We start from the raw sequence: 19,750 nt of genomic DNA, 5'->3' as shown, positions 1-19,750 counted from the left end.
CAGGAAAGGACTGAATAGACCTGGGCTGCAATTGGGGAAGGGGGAGGAGATTTCCTCGCACCTCAAAGGGCCTGGTCTGCCTCTGACAATGCCGTCTCCACCTCCTGCCAGGAAGTCACACCAGAGAAGGCAGAACTGGTTCTGGCTGGGCACAGACACTCTCTACCTAAGAGATCAAATGATTTTGGGATATAAATATTGGGGCCGAGACCCCTGAACTTTAGAACTCTGGATCAAGAAGAAGAGCTGGAGAAGCTGTGAGGAGGAACTACTACTTTGCTGTTTGCTTTGCTGTGTTGGCCTGCAGTGGCTGCTTCTGTCTTGGGCAGTGAAAGTACTGGACTGAACTTTCGGCAATCTACTTTTGGGAGTTTCTCCAAGGGCTGGAAGTATAGCTTGCACCATCGACTCCAGTTCGGCAGCCGACGACAGCGCTTCAGCAACGACGCTGCAGCTGCTTACACCGCGACCTGCCAGCACCGTGACGAGCACCGCATTCACTTCGCACCGCGGCCCTGGTCTCACCGATGACACCATCGGACGCCGACACCGAGCCGCTGCTCGCACCGCAACCTGAGGGCACCGCATGCCGCACCGCTGCACTTCGCACTGCAGCACTTGATGCCTGCCGACACCAGCGCTCCTGACTTCATCAGAGAGGAGTTCGATCTGCAACGCATGTGACTTTAAGAGCCCCGACGACTCCTGCACCGATCTCCAGAAGCGGCGCCTGCGGACGCTGTGCTTTCAGAAGCTCAACGAGAGGTCGCCGATGCCCTGCATTTCTAAAAGGTACTGTTTGCGGGTCTTCCCGACACCGCAGCTGGCCCGCAACGCGGCAGTCAGCCAGAACTGTTTGGATTTGTTTGTTCACGACGCCGCGATAGCCCCGGACAAAGCTATCGACATCAAGGAACTGTTTTTCAAGCATATTTTGATAACTGTGGATTTGTAAGTACTGTATTGTGGATTTTTATCATTTCTGGTCTTGTCTTAAGTATATAAAAATATTGGATATTTTTCTAAACTGGTGTGGTGTCCCTTTGTAGTGCTGACACTGTATTGCTGTTGATTATGTGCAAATGCTTTACACACTGCCTCTAAGATAAGCCTGACTGCTCGTGCCAAGCTACCAAGGGGGTGAGCAGGGGTTATTTTAGGAGTGTAACTCCCTTATCTTGACTAGAGTGGTGGTTTCTGCCCGACTTTGACACATGCCCTAGCCGACCAAAAATCCCATTTCTAACAGTACCCCTTCAATATATTCCAGTTGCGTGGTCAGTGCCTGCAGAGAGGTATCCAGGTTGGCCACAGTGAGAGGAAATGTGTCTGCTAAGAGACTGATTTTATGCTTCAGAAAAACCGGGATGTATTTGTGGTGCCAAATAGCTGTGAAGAGTTCTGTTTCTAGTGTAAACAGAGGATGTCACTCTCCCTTGTTTATGTATTTCAGTCTGCTTCTGTTGATCCATAAACCCATGTCTGCTGCCCTATCACTAGCAAATACCCACACATCCTAAAGCTAAATTCTAAGAGGACACATCTTCTAAATCTGAGGCCAAAGCCCAGACTGTGGATTAGGTTGCATCCTGCAGGAATGTCCCTATTGAACGGATCAAACACTCATGTAATTCCTAATTGATCTTAATTCCCTACAACTGGCATATATTTATCAAGTCGTGTAGCCAATGCACTCGTAAATGCCTGTGTGTCCACCCTTTGGATGCTTTCTGGGCTTCTGCATTGTGATATCCACCTCTTCCATAACAGGAGTCATACCATCTTGGATGGCATTCGTGTAGTCATTGCCTACCTACAGAATTTTTACAGAAGGCTGTAATGAGGCTGCCAGGGCACAGGAAGTTATTGGTTTTAAAGTAGGTAATCGCTTCCCTAATTTCACTTTCTTCAGTTCAGCACTTAAGATTGTTGATCTGTTTCTCTGGAAGGGTAGGAGATATGCCTGGATCGATGGCTCATCCCAGTTTGCTCTTCCCAGTTTGTAGCGGCACTGGGAGAAGTTCCTAAAGGCATCTGGTTTGCTTTTCTCATCAACGATCACCTCATCCAGCTCCCTCCTAATTTCCAAATATAAAATGTCTGATTCACAAAGGTATGCATGTGTAGTTCCTACATACAAGTATAGTTCCTACATACAGGCAACAAGATTTAGATGCCATGCTAAAGTGTCTCGAGATATCGATGCAAGTCTCCATTAAGCCCTTAATTTCATTGCTAGTTGTCCTAGCATAGTAACCAGATCGGTTGGACCTAACCTACTTGGCATCTCACACCAATTTTGTGTCTCCTCCAAAAATGGTCCCAGTGAGGTCCAGCTCTCCAGCTGTACGACTCCTGAGTTGTATTTGGAGCGTATATATTAAGCAGTGTAAACCCTCCTACCCTTCAAATCCAGACCGCAACCCATAAGCCCTAGTACTTTTTTGACTTGTGTTGGAAATCACCATCTTTTACATGGGGTATCTTAACTGTTTTGCCTGGTGGTAGAAGTCTGTGCAATTTACCCCTTTTAACCCGTGGTAAAGTGTATGTGCTGCCCTTTAACATGATGAGATTGGCATATTTAACTTAACTAATAGTTCCTAGAACAGAGTTTCCTAAACAGTGGGTCACAACTCACTGGTGGGGCGCCAGACGATTTCTGGTGGGTTGTGAAAGAGCAATAAATAAAGATGCCATTACATTTTGTATTTATCTGGTCACATATTCTGGTCTTCAGAGACAGAGGTCAAACGTCGGGTTATATCGTCTGACAAATTGCTGCTTTTAGCGTGGGGTTTACTTTTCTTCCTCTCGATTCAAAGTGAGGGGAGTTTTTAAAGTGAAATATGTGACCATCTTGGAGGGGTACATGAAGTGTAAAAGGAAAGGCTGTAATACACCACAAAAGTTGGATACCTTTAATGAACTGTACACATATTTAAACATATGAGTAGGTAGGAAAGCAAAAATGAAGCTCACTTTTTGTAATTCTTAAGTGTGATGGATGCAAAGATTTTAATATGATCAAAACAAATTTACATGGTAATTCACAAATGATAAATATTCATTGAAACCCGATTTCCACACCTTATTTGTTTTTTTATATAGTTTCATGAATAAAAATGTGTCTGTACAAATTTAGTGGCCATTTCCATGGAAAATGTGCTGTCTGTAAATGACACTGTGCTATCTGATGCTTTAGTATATGTTTACGACCGTGTCCGCAAAAAGATACCACCAGCTACATACTACACGAGTACATTTGCTAGGATTTTTTTTTACAATCTCTAGGACTTCAGTGACGTAACATTGATGTGCTGCAGCAACAAATGATGGACAGAATACTGAAAGAACCAAACATTTCCCCCACAAGTCAAGAAATCTGGGTTAAATCCATTGTTGTTTTACTCACTACACCACCCCAGTTTGGACCCAGTCATATGCAAATCAGTCTTGACCCTGCTCCTCATGGGAACAGTCCAGCCCAAACTGCATAACCGGCTCCTCCCTGGACCAGAAACAAGCATCCTGGGACTGGTTTCGGGATAACCCCCCTCATCTGTCTGCCTGGCTGGCTTGGATTCAGTGGCACAGCGAGCAAGGGACCCGTGTCTGAGTAAACCTATCCCACTTAGTGTGAAAAGTGCTGCAGCAACACATGATGGACGGAATGACGAATGAATCCAACATTCACCCCCCAGTGCCAAATAAATTAAACATTCACCGCAAGTCAAGAGGTCTGGGTTGAATCCATCGTTCTTTGCTCACTACGCCACCCCCAATTTGGACCCAGCCATATGCACATCAGTCTTGACCCTGCTCCTCATGGGAACAGTCCAGCCCAAACTGCCAAGCCGGGTCCTCCCTGGACCGGAAACATTCATCCTGGGACCAGTTTCGGGGTATCACCCCTCATCAGCCAGGCTGCTAGGCAAGTGGACAGACAAGCCTGAATTATGGGGTTTGAGAAGACTGAAGTTAACAGAAGAAACATACCATTCTATTTGCAAAATAGCACAATACATATTGACTCTCATCCTAACCGGCTATATCACTGAGGCATTCATTGGCATCTCTATTGGAGGCTGAATTTACCACGACATAAGTGGATTCTGGATCAAACAATTATAGCCCATGCTGTCTGAATCATTATTTGATGTCCTGGCTATACATCTTACAGACACAACTTCTAATACTAGATATGAAGCTGTAGATGAGCAGGACCAACTACATTCATTCAGAAACTTCCATACTGGCTTATTAAAAAAGGTGCACGTTCTGAACTTGGTACCACTCTCTAAGCCAATTGGTTCTAGACTTCTTTCTGGGGTTGCTTCTCTAGATTTGCACATACGTTTATTTTGCAGCAGTAACATTTCAAAGGTTTCATATAGCAAGAGTGTCAGGACATGGGTAGCAATTGTAAGGAAGTTAACAGAGTTTAAAGAAATAACTTTCTTTTTGGATTAATTGTGCTAATGTATGAATCGGATTGACTGTGACAAACACATCTAGGGCACATGGTTTAGGACATCTTTCTTCTGGGTGCTGATGCTCCTGGCTCCAGGACAGGTGGTCTATGTTTTTCAGGGTGATATCCCTTTACCCGGCAGGGATAACAGAAGGCCTTGGCCCCTAGACCACAGCCAAACGTCTTGCAAAGCTTCCCCTTCTCACACAGCCCATCTGGTTGCTTAGCAGGTTAAATATTTTTGGGGACTCAACCTCCCCTTATAGTTCTTTTCCATACACCAAATGTGATTTAGGGTCTGGATCTTTGAAGTTGGGGTTCTGCTTCTTTTGAAGTAGGCACTTTCTATTCCTTCATGAAGGAGGTCTGCCACAGCAGACACAACTCTGAAGCTGATTGTTCACAACACAGTTCATGAGAGTGACCAGAGTTCACACCTGAATGTTAGCCACAGTGAAATGTGCATCGAAAGGTGACTACTAGACCCCCAGCCCTACTCTTTTTGATTCTCTTATCAGCCCCATTGCCCTTCCTAAGATGTGTCCAGGCCCGTTTCTTGTGATCTACCCCCGAAACAAAGAGCAGTCTTTGGAAATGTAAAGGGAGTCTCTTCCTATTCCCTCTAGTGTGTCTCCAGACCTCTCACAGGAATGAGGGGATTCCTCTCTTCCTCATGTCTTTGCCAGGCAGGTCTGGGCTTCCCAAAATGGATCCCAGGGTCTTCCATACAATTTACTATTGCAGACACACTAATTCAATGTATTTTAACAGCACACTTGGGCCCAGCACTGTCACCTCTGTGCCTCGTACCCTTAAATGTACACATGCATTCATTGCATATAATAGGGTATATTATTCACACACACAGTCCTTGTGTGCCCAATGCACAACACTTCACCCTTCATGTATTTTACTTAACACAGTCACACATATACCCAGCAAATGCTTCCCCTGCACAGCACAGCACTACATCTCTCATGTAATGCATCCCTCTCAGGCATACATACACCCAGCACATGTACTAACCACACATACACTGAACAGTATCGCTCCATCCTTGTAGTGTACCCTTACCCAGACGCACACACAACCAATGCAGGGTCACTACTCCTGTGCAGCAATCCACATCTTACCCGATGCAGCCCAAGGGTGCGTTAAGCACTCAGCAGTGAAGCTTTTAAAAAGGTGAGTGAGCCTATAGGCCTCACTCCAATGACACAGGATAAAAAGATCCTGTTCACTGCTACTGATCACAATACAGAATGCTGCCACAACTGTGTTCGTGCTTCTTAACTCCTGGTGAAGGCGGTAGCCTTACACCACTATGTGAGTAGCAGCTTGGGCACCCCTCCCAGTCCAACAAGACTGCAATCCGAGAGACAGGCCTATGCCGTGGCGCGCGCACACATGATCCGTGCTTATTCTATGACAAGAAATATGCACTCGGGATCCACACAACAGTACATATGGGCATGGGTTTCCATCCACGCCACTCTACACCACTTCACTTCATGCAACTCCGTTCTGTGCCACTCCATGCAACTCCACTCCATACAATGCTGCTCTATGCCACTCAAAGCCACTCCACTCTATTCTATCCCACTACTCCACTCTACTCTATGCCTCTCTACAGCACCCTACTCAGCTCCACGCCACTCTACTCTGTGCCACTCCATTGCACTCCGAAGCACTTACTCCACTCTACTCCCCGTGACTCTATTCCACATAACTCCATGCTACTTAGGCACTCTACACCATGTCACGCTACACCATTCTATGCTACTCTTCTCTACGCCACTTCGCTCTATTCTACTCTACGCTGCACTACTCTATGCGACTCTGCTCTATGCCACTCTACTCTATACCACTCTACACCATGCCACTCAATGGCACTCCACGCTATTCTGCACCACGCCGCTCTACTCTACACCACTACACTCTGCCACTCCAATCTACGCCACTCTGTGCCACTCCACTGTGCTTACTCCACTCAGTGCCACTCTACGCCAGCCACTCTATGCTACTTTACTCCTCTCTGATCTACACCTCTCCACTATGATCACTCCACGCCACTCCACTGCACTGTTGCCACTCTACCCTATGCTGCTTCTTCCCACACCACCATACCCTACACCACTCTATCCTATGCCACTCCACTCTACGCCACTCTACACCATGCCACAAACTTTTAACCATACTGAATAGTAGTCACTCTGCTGTACAACATGACTAAAAGATATTAGCAAAGCCAATAGCTCTCACATAGGTAAGACCTATTGGCTTTGCAGTGCTTGTTTGAATTGAAGTGATTGAATGCTGAGAGCGACCTCTACAGCCCAGTTGAGGTTTGATCACCAGTTAATGTGTTGTCTGCAAACAGCAAGACATATTTACATGGACATAACTCTGGGAGTGACCTAACTTTTAACAATTCATTACCCATACCGAAGATGTAAAAACTGTATAATATAGCCTGGAAACTGCCATGCTTTAGTTCTTTATACTAGAGTATATTCTTCATTGTTTTTAAACACAATTGTATTTTTTTCTTCATACATTACAGTTACCACGACTTCCCCTTACATGGGTCTGCTTGCTCTGTGTACAACAACGCTAGACATATTGTCAATGTACGGTACAGAACACCCGTCTCCTAATTCTCCACTGATACTACCTGGATATACACTGGAAGACAATGTGAGACATACATTTGTTTGTAGATCTACTCGGTTGTTTAGACGGGAGTGTCAGGTAGTGTCACGTTTTTGGAGAGAATTTCTCATCTGTGGCAATGTAGCCCTTGTGTGGACTACAGTGCATTCATATTGGTCATTTATTTGTGGGAGCGGATTTATTGGTGTCCTTGTGGTGTTTGGTTGTGCATGGGGTAGTGTAAGCTCTGGGTTTGAGCGTGCGGACTCGATCTAGAATCCCTCCGAAAAGGGCCCTCCCTCCATGTATTTAATGGGGGTCTATAGTCATCGGTCTGTGTTTGAAATCTCCGAGTCAATGCTTCTCAACCGTCTGAGATTGGTTTCTTGCACGGGACTAGTTGCTCTTCCCTGAGTAGTGCTCTGACCTCCTTCTCAGCCCAGTGGATGAAGTCTTTACTCCAAGCCTTGTACCGCAGGGGAAGGCCGCAATCCCTGGTTTGTCGTTATATCCACTTGTGTATATTCTTCATGAGAGCAATTTGTCCTGGCACCTTTATTCTTACCCCAATTGTTTGAGTTGAGAATTTAGATAGCTATTAATAATGGGGGAAGAAGGGGTGTCATAGTGTCACACTGCTTCAAGCATAACTAAGGGACAACATCCTATCAAGTGCGTAAGCCATTCGGGGTGCCACTGAGTGTTTGGCCCAAAATAGACGGCACTGGATTCCATCTGAAGCAAATGCTCACCAGGCACATGTTTCTTTTTTTTAATCTTTATTTTAGACATCCAACACATACATTCAACTTACAATAAGTACATTTATACATTTTATATTCCAATATTTATGAACAAGACGTCAATTATTGTCTTTACACCCTCCCACCCCTCTTAACCTACCCCCCACCCGACCCCCCCCTCGAAACCAAAAGGAGAATTATTTAACTTAAATCTTGTTTGCGGCAATCCATAGAATTTGATATATTAGAAAGTTTCATTCGACTTATCTTCTATATCCCTGTTTCCAGTCAAATAAAATCATACGCTTAAATTAAAGCTTGGCCTCATTAGTCCAATTGGTTACTGGAGACCAGATTTCTAGTCCTTTTTTTTTAACCTTGGCCCCCCTCCTTGAATATACCGCCATTTCCCATCGATAAGTAGCTAGCAATTTTCCCAGCCAGCAGTGTACTGTAGCCTAAATACTGCCATAGTCGTGAAAAGCAAAACTTGATTCTCTCATTTCTTGATTGCTTATGCCTAGCATGATTACTTGCGCTGTAAGATTAACCTCAAACCCCCAACATAAGCTTAATATAATTTCCCACTTCGCTGATCGGAGCTGATAATCGGGGCAAGTTACAAACATGTGTACACTGTCTGCAGCAAAGTATCCACAACGAGAGCAGTATGTGCTAGTAGAACCTCCCCATTTGGAAATCCGCGCTGGAGTAATATACAAATTAACCCCTTCGCTGCGGCGGGAATTCCGCCGCAGCGCTGGGGGGTATGGGGGGGCAGCGCGGTGGCACTGTGCTCATGACGGAGCCACTCCGTCATGAGCCACGGTTGAGCTGTGCTCATGACGGAGTGGTTCCGTCATGACTCCGCCCAGTTGCATTGTCCCCCCGCACAGGCGGGGAAACAGCGCCGCGTGGGAGGAGCGGCCGCCAACGGTCGCGGCATGACGGAACCACTCCGTCATGAGCACACGGCAACCGTGGCTCATGACGGAGTGGTTCCGTCATGAGCGGGGAAGGGGTTAAGCCAGGTCTTAAAGCATTGTACTTGCAAACTAGCAGAGAAGAATGCAGTCTGGCTCAACAGTAGAGAATCCTCACACTCCCCTACCTCTGCTTGTACCAGATCCTGCCAGAGGTTAGTGTGTTTTTTGTGAGATCGTCCTCCAACATATCATTAAGTATTTTGCATAGTTTAGCTATAGGAAAGGGGGCCCCTAATATCATATCTAGCAAGGGAATTCTAAGCCCATTAATTGCCTTTTTGGATAAGTAGTCCCTCAATTGTAAAAAAAATTAAAAATGCATATTGCCAATACCAAATTTCTTCTTAATTATATCAAAAGGATGTATTGAATTATCCCCCATCAAGTCACCAATATACCTCACTCCTTTGTCCTGCCAACGCTAGGTATCTTGGAGTTGAGATTTCTGCTAATGTGGATGAAATTGTGCAAGTCAACTTGGAGCCTCTATTACAAAAAACGAAAGCAGATTTTAACAGCATGAACTGTTTACATCTTACACTTTTAGGAAGGTGCAATGTTATCAAGATGTTATTTTTGCCTAAGATTTTGTATTTTTTTAGAGCCAGTTCAGATAAACAAAGCATGGTTTTTGGCTTTTAATCAATCTCAAGATTTTTTTGGCTGGGAAACGTCCCCGTAGAGCGTTAAAATATTTAACCCTATCTAGAAACCGGGGGGGGGGGGGGGGTTGGTCTGTCCCCAACCTGCAGATTTATTATTGGGCAGCTGCCCTACAGCAGATGGCCGAATTATTGGGAAAGGAGATAGCAGGAACAGAAGAAGCGTCATACAATTCTATCTATAGGTTATTATTGGGGGCAGAGGCCCATGGTTGCCTTATGCGTCATATTGATAATTTAAAATAAGCAGGATACACTCCTTTGGTAGATAACTACTTATTGCTGGAGATTTTCCGAGATGAATACTTGAAAATTTGACAGCACTTGTTTCTCATTTAAAAATAGTGATAACAGTCCTGAGAATGAAACAGAATTGCAAGACCCTTGGAGGCAGCTGAGGGAAACCTGGGATGCACTGAACAAATTCTCTAGCATGACGTAGCAACAGATGTTCCCCAGACAAAGGGATAAGTCAGGGAAATTGCTGGCCTGGCAACTCGAGAGAGTGACTACGCTATGATCTTTTGACCTAGGGGGGACAAAGCAGACACGTGAGTTACACAGATAGGGATGAATGGCAAACTTTGCACAATGAAGTCTACTTCACACATATTGACATGCATGCCTCGACCTGCTTAGATTCCTGCTTCAGCTTGAGCACTCAGAAATGGTACTACTGAGAGAACTAGAAAAATCTGAGGTAGTCAGGTCTTCACATTAACTGGGAGAAAACTAAGCTGTTCCCGCTAGAGGGTTTGATTAGGATGGCAAGGACAGTGTTCCCTGAGATAGGACTGTAAAGGAACGTGGTTTATTTTAGATAGCTGGGTATATGTGTGGCAAATATGACGGCTAAACAGCACACATAGTGTTGGATGGGTAAGAGCTGCCTTACAAAAGTCAGTGAAGTTTTGGTACCCCATACCATCCTCCATCATGGTCTGGCTATTGCTTGGAAGGATGGGACTTTGCCAAGAGGTTTGGTATTATACACAACATAATTATCAATATAAATCCTATATATTTAGACTGTTGGGAAAAGGTTGGGAGAGGGCAATGATGAAAGTGATGCAAAGACCCTCATACATGGTAGATAACAATCTATGTGAGGGAAAGAAAATGTGAAATTTTAGGCCATCTAGGCTTGAATTACTCGTTTTTTACATTTGAGAAGGCGCAGGAAAGTTTCAGAGTGACACCAGGAAATTTTTATCATGCGTCAAATTGGCATGAACTGCTTGGGAGACATGGATTGAGGCTCCAAACACCACTATGGCAACAGAGACTCTAGTCACGTTCACCACTAAAAGTAGACAAACTTGAGAGGCTTCAGAAAGTTAAAGCATTGTGGGAGGCAGATAGTATAGAATCTCTAGGGCACGTTAATGGCTAGGGGCCTTGATGCCATATTAAAACTACTGAAATGTATTTGTCTACCATAGGGTGAATTTTGCACTTTTAATGTTAGGAAGGATATACTGTGAAAAATCTTCCTTTGCCTGAAATGCGGGCACCAGACTTTCTTCACATGCTCTAGTTCTCAGTTGACAGAGAACTTTTGAACAGATTTAATGGCTGCATTGCATCACTTCACAGAAGGCATGCCCTTGCTTTAGTTTCAGCCAACCAGTGTCTGCCTGAGTGGTCCGTAAGTTGATGAAAAATGAGACGTACGTTTGCTTCAAAAAGACCAATGCTTATTAAGAGTTGCATAGCCAACCACTGACCACGCCATGTGGCTCAAGAAAACTGGCTTGTGTGAGAGATATGCTAGAATGAGCTGTAGCAGAAGAAGGGCAGATGAAGGTCTCCAGGATGGATGACGAGCTCACAGAGAATATAGTGGCGTAGACAACAGAGTTGAAGGAGTTGTCAGACCCTCCAGATGCCAGACTTCCTGAGAATACACAGTAACAGTCTGACTGACAGTGGTGTGGGTAGGGACACTTGTGGGAGTGACAGGCAAAGAACGCAGTTGGTAGAATTTATATATAAACCCTAAAAATAGTGAGGCACATGGTGTCCAGAGCCAAACTAAATCAGGCCCCTAGTCTGTTTCAAATGAACACACATTTTTTGGCCATTACTGCTGCAGTTGCTGTGATGTATGAACTTTTCTAAATAAATCTAAAGGAGTAACTCCCAACCAAATTAACATACTGATTATTGATGCAGTGATACTGAGGGGGTATAGACTGAAAAAAAATGTGTATTCATTTGAACAACGGTAATTAGTGAAGGACTATATGAATTAGCTCTCGGTTATACTGGTAGCCTTTCGTACGCTGTACGGTGGAGCTTAAACATTTCCCATTTCAAGCAAACATTTGCTTACACCTAACTTGAACAACTTTGACCGTTCTTGGACCATATCCAGCCTTGTTAATGCTGTGGTATTTTTCACTAAGAGCTCTTAAGAACAACTCTTTATAATTGTGGCCTCACATTTTTTTAGGACAGTAACAACCAGTTTTTCTATTTTGCTCAAGTACTAGTCCAGAAATATTACCATAATACTAGGGTGTAACTTCCAGACAAAAGAAATGCATAAACTAAAGGAACACGCTCTACAGTGAAACCAAGAACAATTTTTTTAAACATTAAAAACATCAGATTTTGTGGTTGAAGAAGCTGTCCATTCTCCATGCAGAATATCAGACCGTGATCACGCTTCTTTTTCATGATTGTTTGGAGGTTATGAACTGACACCATCAAAGTTTTGGTTGATTGGTAGAGCAGGCAATTAATTCCTTACATTGGTGGCCAAACTCTTGGTATCTCACTTTGAGTTATTGATCCGTAGAAGATATCAAATTATAAACCTTGTGAAAAAACCTTAGTTGGTTGTTGAGTGAGCACTTGGTGTCCTTGCTCCAAATGTTGTGATGTTCGTTGTCAGGCTCTTGGAACATCAATTGACATCCTTTAGTTCTCTCTGTGATGCTAGGATGCCTGGTTGTCCATCACTTTCTGTTTAAGAAGAACTCAATGATGTGAAGTTTGTTTGCTGTTTAGTTTGGATATCATTTGATGTCCTTAGAGAACATTGTGATTTGAAGTTTTTTGTACAACACCTGTAGGAAATCACATTGTGTCCTATATTTCTGCTATGATGTGCACTGTGGTGACTCCTTGGCTCATATGTGCAGATATGGATCGAGGCACACTCCTCTCTTGCTCCTCAAGGGTCCGTCGCAGCCCGTGCAGATAGAATGGGACGGTGAACCCCAGGAAGGAAAGGATCAGGAATCCAGCATGGATCTGTTGGAGGTAAGATTTTGTGATGAATTAGGAGAGTCTAAACACAAACAGTACTGGCAAATAACCAATTCAACTTCCTATAATACTGATATACTGATGCTGGCCTGTTAAGATAGTTGAGTCTGACAACATGAAGGTGCTGAGCAGCAGGCAGAACCAGGGGCAAAGACATGAGCACAGAAGAGTCTCCTAGATAAATGCTGATGATGGAGGGCTCATTGATTGATAGGCACCAAAGTGTACTTCCCTGTGGCAATTGCTGACTGGCGTGGCTCCCATGTATGGGACATTTGCATTAGAGTAGGGTCCTTGAGTGGGGGAGCTGGCATCAGTGGAGACTTCCTATGTAGAGTTATGCCATTGATAGTTCCATGAGCAAGGATGGGACAGTAAATCATAGGATGGGCTCCCATGGCGAAAAGTGCAGCAGCAAGGGACACTGACAAGATAGGAGGATTATTTGGTGGACATATAGCACTACTGAGTGGATTAGGAGGGAAAGGTTCCAAACTGGAGATGCTCTTAAGGTAGGATGAGCAATGGCTCTAGGGTGGCTGTAGTAATGACTGGAACTCCCAGGGTGTTCCTCAAAATAGAAAAAACTCCTAATGTATGGGTACTGAGGGTTCTATTAAACTCTAAAGGACTCTTAAGATGGGGTACTGCCCGCGGAAGGACTTACAGGGGGCATTGGCAGCTGATGTGGCTCCATGCATGGAAGGGCCAGGCAAGGAAGGCTTCTGGGAGTGAAGTCAGCAGCAGCAGTTAAGGATACCTCTAAGGTAGGTTCCCAGAGTCTGAGTGCCGACTCCTAGGATTTAGATTCTGAAAGTTGGCACCGTGCCCTCCAGTCAGTTTTTCTTCAAGTCTGTAAGCAGTGACTTCAAGTTGAAAAGCCCTTATAGGTCGTTTTGTTGGGATCGGGAGAATGGATAAACCAAGGAGCCGTCAATAGGTTTTAGTGTTAGAATGCCTGAGTTCTGGGCTCTGAGAAATTTGACATAGCAGAATGATAATTGACTTAAATTTCAGTGCAGATTGTTTCTACTGTCCCACCCCTATCTTTCCCAAAATTATGTCCACACAGTACTCACTCACCCAGAATGGATCACCCTGAAGGTAGCTGGTCAAAGCCAGAAACAGTGGGTGCTGACACAGAGTCATGAGCATAGAGAACAAGGTGTGGATCCCCAACAGCCCACCAAAATGGTTAGATGGATACCTACAAACATAATGAAAGACACATAATTAGTTAAATGGTGTAGGTTCTAACCCACAAGGCTTACAAGAAAGACATGCAATACCAGTTCATCACTTGTACCCCATTGTAGTTGTGTCTGAGTCATATCAAATTCAAGCAACTTGTATAAGATCACACTTGTTGACTGATGTGGTTCTGTAACTCTAGGCACTGATTGGTTGATCACCCTCATTAAACAAAATGACTCAAGCCCACCCAAGTGTAAAAACATCACTATTAGTAAGTGCAACTGGCGTGTTTTGCTACATACTTACAGAGCTGCATATAAGATGGCACATGAGCTGAACATGGAACTCCTCACTAGCGTTTGCAGAATGAAACCCAAAATCTATGACAAATAGAAAGACAAAGAGTCTAGTCAGTTAATGAACAGATCTGAAGGGTTCTGACATTTATAGATGGAAGAGTGTAACTCAAGCATTCCCTGGCATTTCCAGTCATTTGATGTAGCCCAGCATCACATCTCTCTCTCTCTACATCAGATCCAGTTGAAGAAACCCACTCTCCTCTAGGCAATTTCAGAATGTTTTATGAGTATATATATTCTCCATCGTGGTATTCTCTCGTTCGCGCTTTTTTTCACTTTGAAAATCATTTTACCAAAAAAGAAGAGGTTTATAGGTGCTATGACATTTTCAAGTTTTCTTTTAATTGCAGACATTTCAAATCAACTCAGTCTTAACAACATAGAATTTACTGAAAACAGCATCCTTGAGCCTCATTTTACAGCTGAAAAATACTGGGTAAAGACAAGCCTTGGGAAACAAAAACTGGCACATTGAGGATTTCACAAGCTGTCTTTCTCTCTCGCACTTAACAGCCAGTCAGAACATTTGTTTCTCCTGCCCATTGTGCTAGAAACCCCAGATTATGTGGCCTTTTCAAAGGCTACTCTTCACTTGAAACTATTTTTTGGAAGTTTCTTTCCCATTTGATACCTTAGAATACGTTGCTTGTTTTTGCCTTTGTTTTTTTTGTGACGGGGGGAACATTTATCTGCTGCTGGTTTTGGTTGAGATATTTTTCACTTCACTGATTTCCCATTCAGCAGAGTTTCATACATGCCCTACCAGAAGGGGGTGAGTCATAGAGGAATGGGCTTGATATTTATCATCTGCCAGTTGAAATTCCACTCCCATTAAGAATGTAAGATCAGTCTGGAGATGCGGTATAGCGACTGATGGACAGAGAGGGTGTTGAGCCCTCAGGACTAAACAGAGAGGTAGGGGAAGTACCTTAAAAGTCCACTTTTGATTTCAGGTAGAAAGAGCATGAGATATCTCCCTCCAGGTGGAAAGCCATGTTGCACTCTTCCCTAGTCGACTTTAAGCCTCTGAACATTAAGCCTTTCGGTGCTGACCCGTTCTCCATCAAAGTTTATCGGAGCCTCAATGTCTAAAGCTCAACCATCAGTTTCAAGCTTCGGGCCCATGGAATAGAAAAAAGGGTTATTTTACCCATGAGAGGATGCTGTGGCACATGCGGTTGAAGAGCTTCCTCCAATCACAGAGGATGATGATATACCATCTACACACCACCTGCAGATCTTAGCATCTTGTAAGTGACACAACCAGTTCAGGATGTGGCTCTTCTTTCACTGCCTGTTTCCTAAATGCCAACTTCCTTCACAACATTATGGCAAGACTGATCAAGTCAAAGGTCTAAACAATCTACAAGAAACAAACGTTCAGATGAGATTTCATAAAAATTGCCAGAGAAAGGAACACCACTGAAAACATTAGTCTTCAGAGCACTGCTGGGAGGTTGGCCTAGAAGTGCTTCTCCTGGGAAATACTTTGAACTGAAGAAGAAACCGAGAAAAGTTGTTCTAGATCTGATAACAGACGTTAGTAGGGGTATTATGCCAAGTGTACCTCCTCCCAAGACAGTACCTAATCTTCAAATTGGGGATATATCTTTTCCGGCAAAGAACACATTTACTGCTTTCTCAGCTCTTCTAGTGGATGGTGTGATTCTGTTTCAGGAAATGATGAACGGAGCTACCGAGAAGTTCCATAATGTGGCAGCTTTTCCTTCCAATTAGACAACTGTGAGGCACTTTTTCCCTAATTTGAAGGTAGACCAGTGATCCCAGTTGTTTCTTAGTACCTTCTATGCACACATTCTTGACTCCTTACTTTAGCATTAAGACTAGAGCCTTCATGTCAATTCATTATTCCAGGAGATTCTTTGGTTGTCCTGCTGCAAAGAGAAGATATAACATCATTTGCATGCCCCTCCCTCCTGACCCATCAACATCGCTCGAGAGGAGCAAAAGGATGGATGAAATGGGTAGGAAACTATGCCAGACTTCAACAACACTTATGAGAGAGCATGGCAGCATCTAAGTCATTTTGGGTTTCTATAACTACATTCCCACTTCGAGAGTTAGGAGAACTGCTTCCCAGTGATAAAATGGAAGATTTCAAGGTGGTTCTCAAAGAAGACATGTTCACTACAGACTATACCATCAGCCCAGCCAAGAACATGAGTGACCCCTCAGCCCATGGCTACTGTTACAGGTCTCTTTGAGGAAGTCCTTGTGACTTTGTGTTGCATCTCTAACTTATCAAGCACAACACAAGATCTTGGATGCTCCCTTTATGGGCTCTTCCCATCCCAATGATGAAATTCAGACAGGGAAAACCATAGTGCAGACATGACAATCTGTGGGTCTAGTGAAAAGGCTGAAGTTCTCAACACAGGTTCCATATTCCATATTGGGAGGCAGCCACGGCCACATTGCTCCTGAGAACTAGAGCTAAACACTCCTTTTCTGCACCAGAGACATTCAAGGGTAGCTGACCCCTTTAGTTTGCCACTACTGCCTAATGCCATGGTTGGCAGTAGCATTTTCAATGATATCCTAAAATAGCAGAATTTAGCAAAAGACAATTTTGTGCTCCATAATGTGTAGCATGGATATAGTACACAATCGGTTTTCATTCATCTACGTTATAGTAATAGGTTTAAGACCTTTGTACGTATACCGGCTGGTGCATAATGTGCAATTCTTCTTAACAACAAAGCAGTTGCAAGAGTTTCAAAACACGCAAAGAACAAAGTTATTTACTCCTGCTATTTTTTAACCAAAAATGGATCTCAAAAAAGCAAACAAATTGATCAGATGAAAATACTTTAGGCTCTTGGCTGTTCATCAGATCTTACATCGAATCCGCCGAGAGCCTGGGTGCCACTGATCTAAAGAACATCATGATCTACAGGAGATCTGAGTATTTCCCAAGATCCCAGAATGGAAAGATCATTACCAATAAAGCGTTTTTCTTTCCTTTCTACCTCAAGTTGGCTCTTGAAACCTGGTCAAAATGCAAGATTCTGATAGCGGTCTTTCTTTGACATTAAAGGGATCTTCATTGATCCTTACCTTAACCATTAGTTAATCAAAGCATATTCCAAACTCAAAGTGATACAGGACTTGCAAGTGATCCTGAATCTTCTACAGAATCTGACCCTCCACAACAGCAAGGAAGAATCAGCTCTTTAGCCAGTCCAGATTATCAGGATCTTGGAAAATTCTTAAATGTGGGGGTGGTTGGAATAATGTTTCCTTGAGAGGACAGGCTGTATTTGAAACATCTGCATATGTAAATCAGCTCTACAACCAGTCCAAATTATCCAGGAAAATTCTTAAATGCGGGGGCAGGAGCAGGAATGTTTCCTTCACCCGAGAGACTGTATTTGAAACTAGTGCATATATCTGAAAACAATTCCTTATCCGACAGTCAACAAAGGCTCCTCTTCTGTTTTGCCCAAGCTAATGAGGCAATCAGAAAACATTCATAAATGACACAGCTCCAGCATTTTTCAATGAAAGTGGCTTTTTGGTGTCCATTTCGTTTGCATAGAATGTATGTGAGCTTCCAGCTCTTTGTACATATGAGCCTTATGCAATCGTCTAAATCTAAAAGTAAAGAGCTTTTTAAAATTGTAAAAACGTTTACAAACCCGGCTTTGGAGATGAAGGTCGCTCCATCCACCGCTGATTGGCCGGTTGAATTAGCAACTTTTTTTCATGAAAAGATCAGAACGATTCAAGATACCCTGAGGGCTAACTCGCCCGTTGTGGACGAAATATTATCAAGCCCTGATATGGATCAGGCGTAAGGAGTCGTTCACTCGCTACAGCAATTTCCCCCGCTGTTACTGGAAACCACCCTAGCTAGCATTAAAAGCCTGAAGACGGGATCCCCTTCCGACCCGTCCCCGGTAAAAGTGCTAGTGTCCATAGCTCAGGTTATTAATCCTGTAGTAAATAAAATCTGCAGCGCTTCATTAGAATCTGGCCACATGCCATCTAGATGGAAGCAGGCAATAATTTTACCACTGATTTAAAAAACCGTCCACTGACCCGAAAATGCCCGAAAGTTACAGGCCTATCTCTCTTCTTCCCGCCTTTTCTAAGGTGTTGGAGAAATACGGTAACTTGGTGATCACTGACTATGTGGAAACCAACAGCCTTCTCCACAGTAGTCAGTCCAGGTTCAGAGCCAACTATAGCACAGAGTCCTCCCTCCTAGAAATATCTGTATACATTCGGGCGACCCTGGATGAGGGTGCGAAGGCCATTCTGATCCTGTTAGACTTATCAGCGGCCTTCGATACCGTGCCTCATGCTAAACTGTTGGACAGGATCCAGGCTCTCTGTATCGGAGGTTTCGTATTAAAGTGGCTTGCCTCCTATTTGACAGATAGGGATCAGGAGGTTTGGATTCCTCCCTGTGCAGCTGGAATCATGAAAATGGATGTGGAAGTTCCTCAGGGATCCATTCTGAGTCCCACATTATTTAATCTCTATATGTCCCCTTTGGCTGTCCTGGCGGAGACTTATGGAGTGAAAATTATATCATATGCTGACGATACTCAGCTCCTTTTCTCCTGTGACAAAGGGAAGAATTTTTACGGATCCACGATCAAAACTTGCCTCTCCAAAGTGTTTGCATGGCTGAGTTAACCAGCTTAAATGCAATCCGGAAAAGTCGGAGATCATCTTCTTCGGCACTCAATCGCCAGACGACTGGAGACTCTGGTGGCCAGAAGATATGTCGCCACCTCCCACTGCGCAACAAAAAGTAAAGGATTTAGGTGTCTTGATAGATGATTGCTTATCAATGAAGGCCCAAGTCCAATCAGTGGTAGGAACGTGCTTTGGTCTCCTCAGGATGCTTAGGAAATTTCTTCCTCTCCTGTCTCTAGACCACAGGAGATGTGTGGTCCAAGCGCTAATCACCTCAAGATTGAACTACATGAATATACTCTATCTCGGCCTTCCAGAATATCTTCTTAAGCGTCTACAGGTGGCACAGAATGCCGCAGCTAGAGCTATTCTCAGATTAAAGCAAGGACACATATGTCCCCCTACCTTAGAGAACTTCACTGGCTCCCGGTAAAGAATAGAATTAGATTTAAGGTTATGGTGCTATTGTTCAAAGCTTTGCATGGAATGGGAGCGAAGTACTTGTGCAGAAGGATCTCCCACTACGTTCCTTCTAGAACTCTGAGATCCTCCTCGATTAACCTAGCCAGGGTCCCCAGAATTTCTCACGTTCGGGCTGGGGGACCCTCGTTTGGGTTCCTCGGTGCCCAGGCCTGGAATGCACTCCCGCTTCACTGAGAGCAATGACGGATTTAGCCACTTTCAGAAAGCATCCCAAAACTCTGCTTTTTATCAAAAAGTTGTGAGTAATTCTTCC

General features: G+C 43.9%; 1 protein-coding gene across 3 annotated transcripts in view; it reads right to left on the bottom strand.

The window, feature by feature from the left end:
• Positions 1 to 8,053: 8,053 nt before the first annotated feature.
• Positions 8,054 to 19,750, bottom strand: part of LOC146811936 (large neutral amino acids transporter small subunit 4-like) — a 356,611-nt gene continuing 344,914 nt past the window's right edge. For all 3 annotated transcript variants that reach the window (XM_085618902.1, XM_085618904.1, XM_085618903.1), the window contains exons 12-14: positions 14,294 to 14,367; positions 13,877 to 14,000; positions 8,054 to 12,778 (exon numbers count right to left, since the gene is read on the bottom strand). In XM_085618902.1, coding sequence (XP_085475028.1) covers positions 12,614 to 12,778; positions 13,877 to 14,000; positions 14,294 to 14,367 — 363 coding nt within the window. In that variant the 3' untranslated portion in view covers positions 8,054 to 12,613. The remainder of the gene's footprint in view (positions 12,779 to 13,876; positions 14,001 to 14,293; positions 14,368 to 19,750) is intronic.

This window comes from Triturus cristatus, chromosome 7 (assembly GCF_964204655.1).
Source record: "Triturus cristatus chromosome 7, aTriCri1.1, whole genome shotgun sequence".
In the NCBI taxonomy this organism is placed as follows: Eukaryota; Metazoa; Chordata; class Amphibia; order Caudata; family Salamandridae; genus Triturus; species Triturus cristatus.
This window is presented reverse-complemented; position numbering and strand designations above follow the sequence as displayed.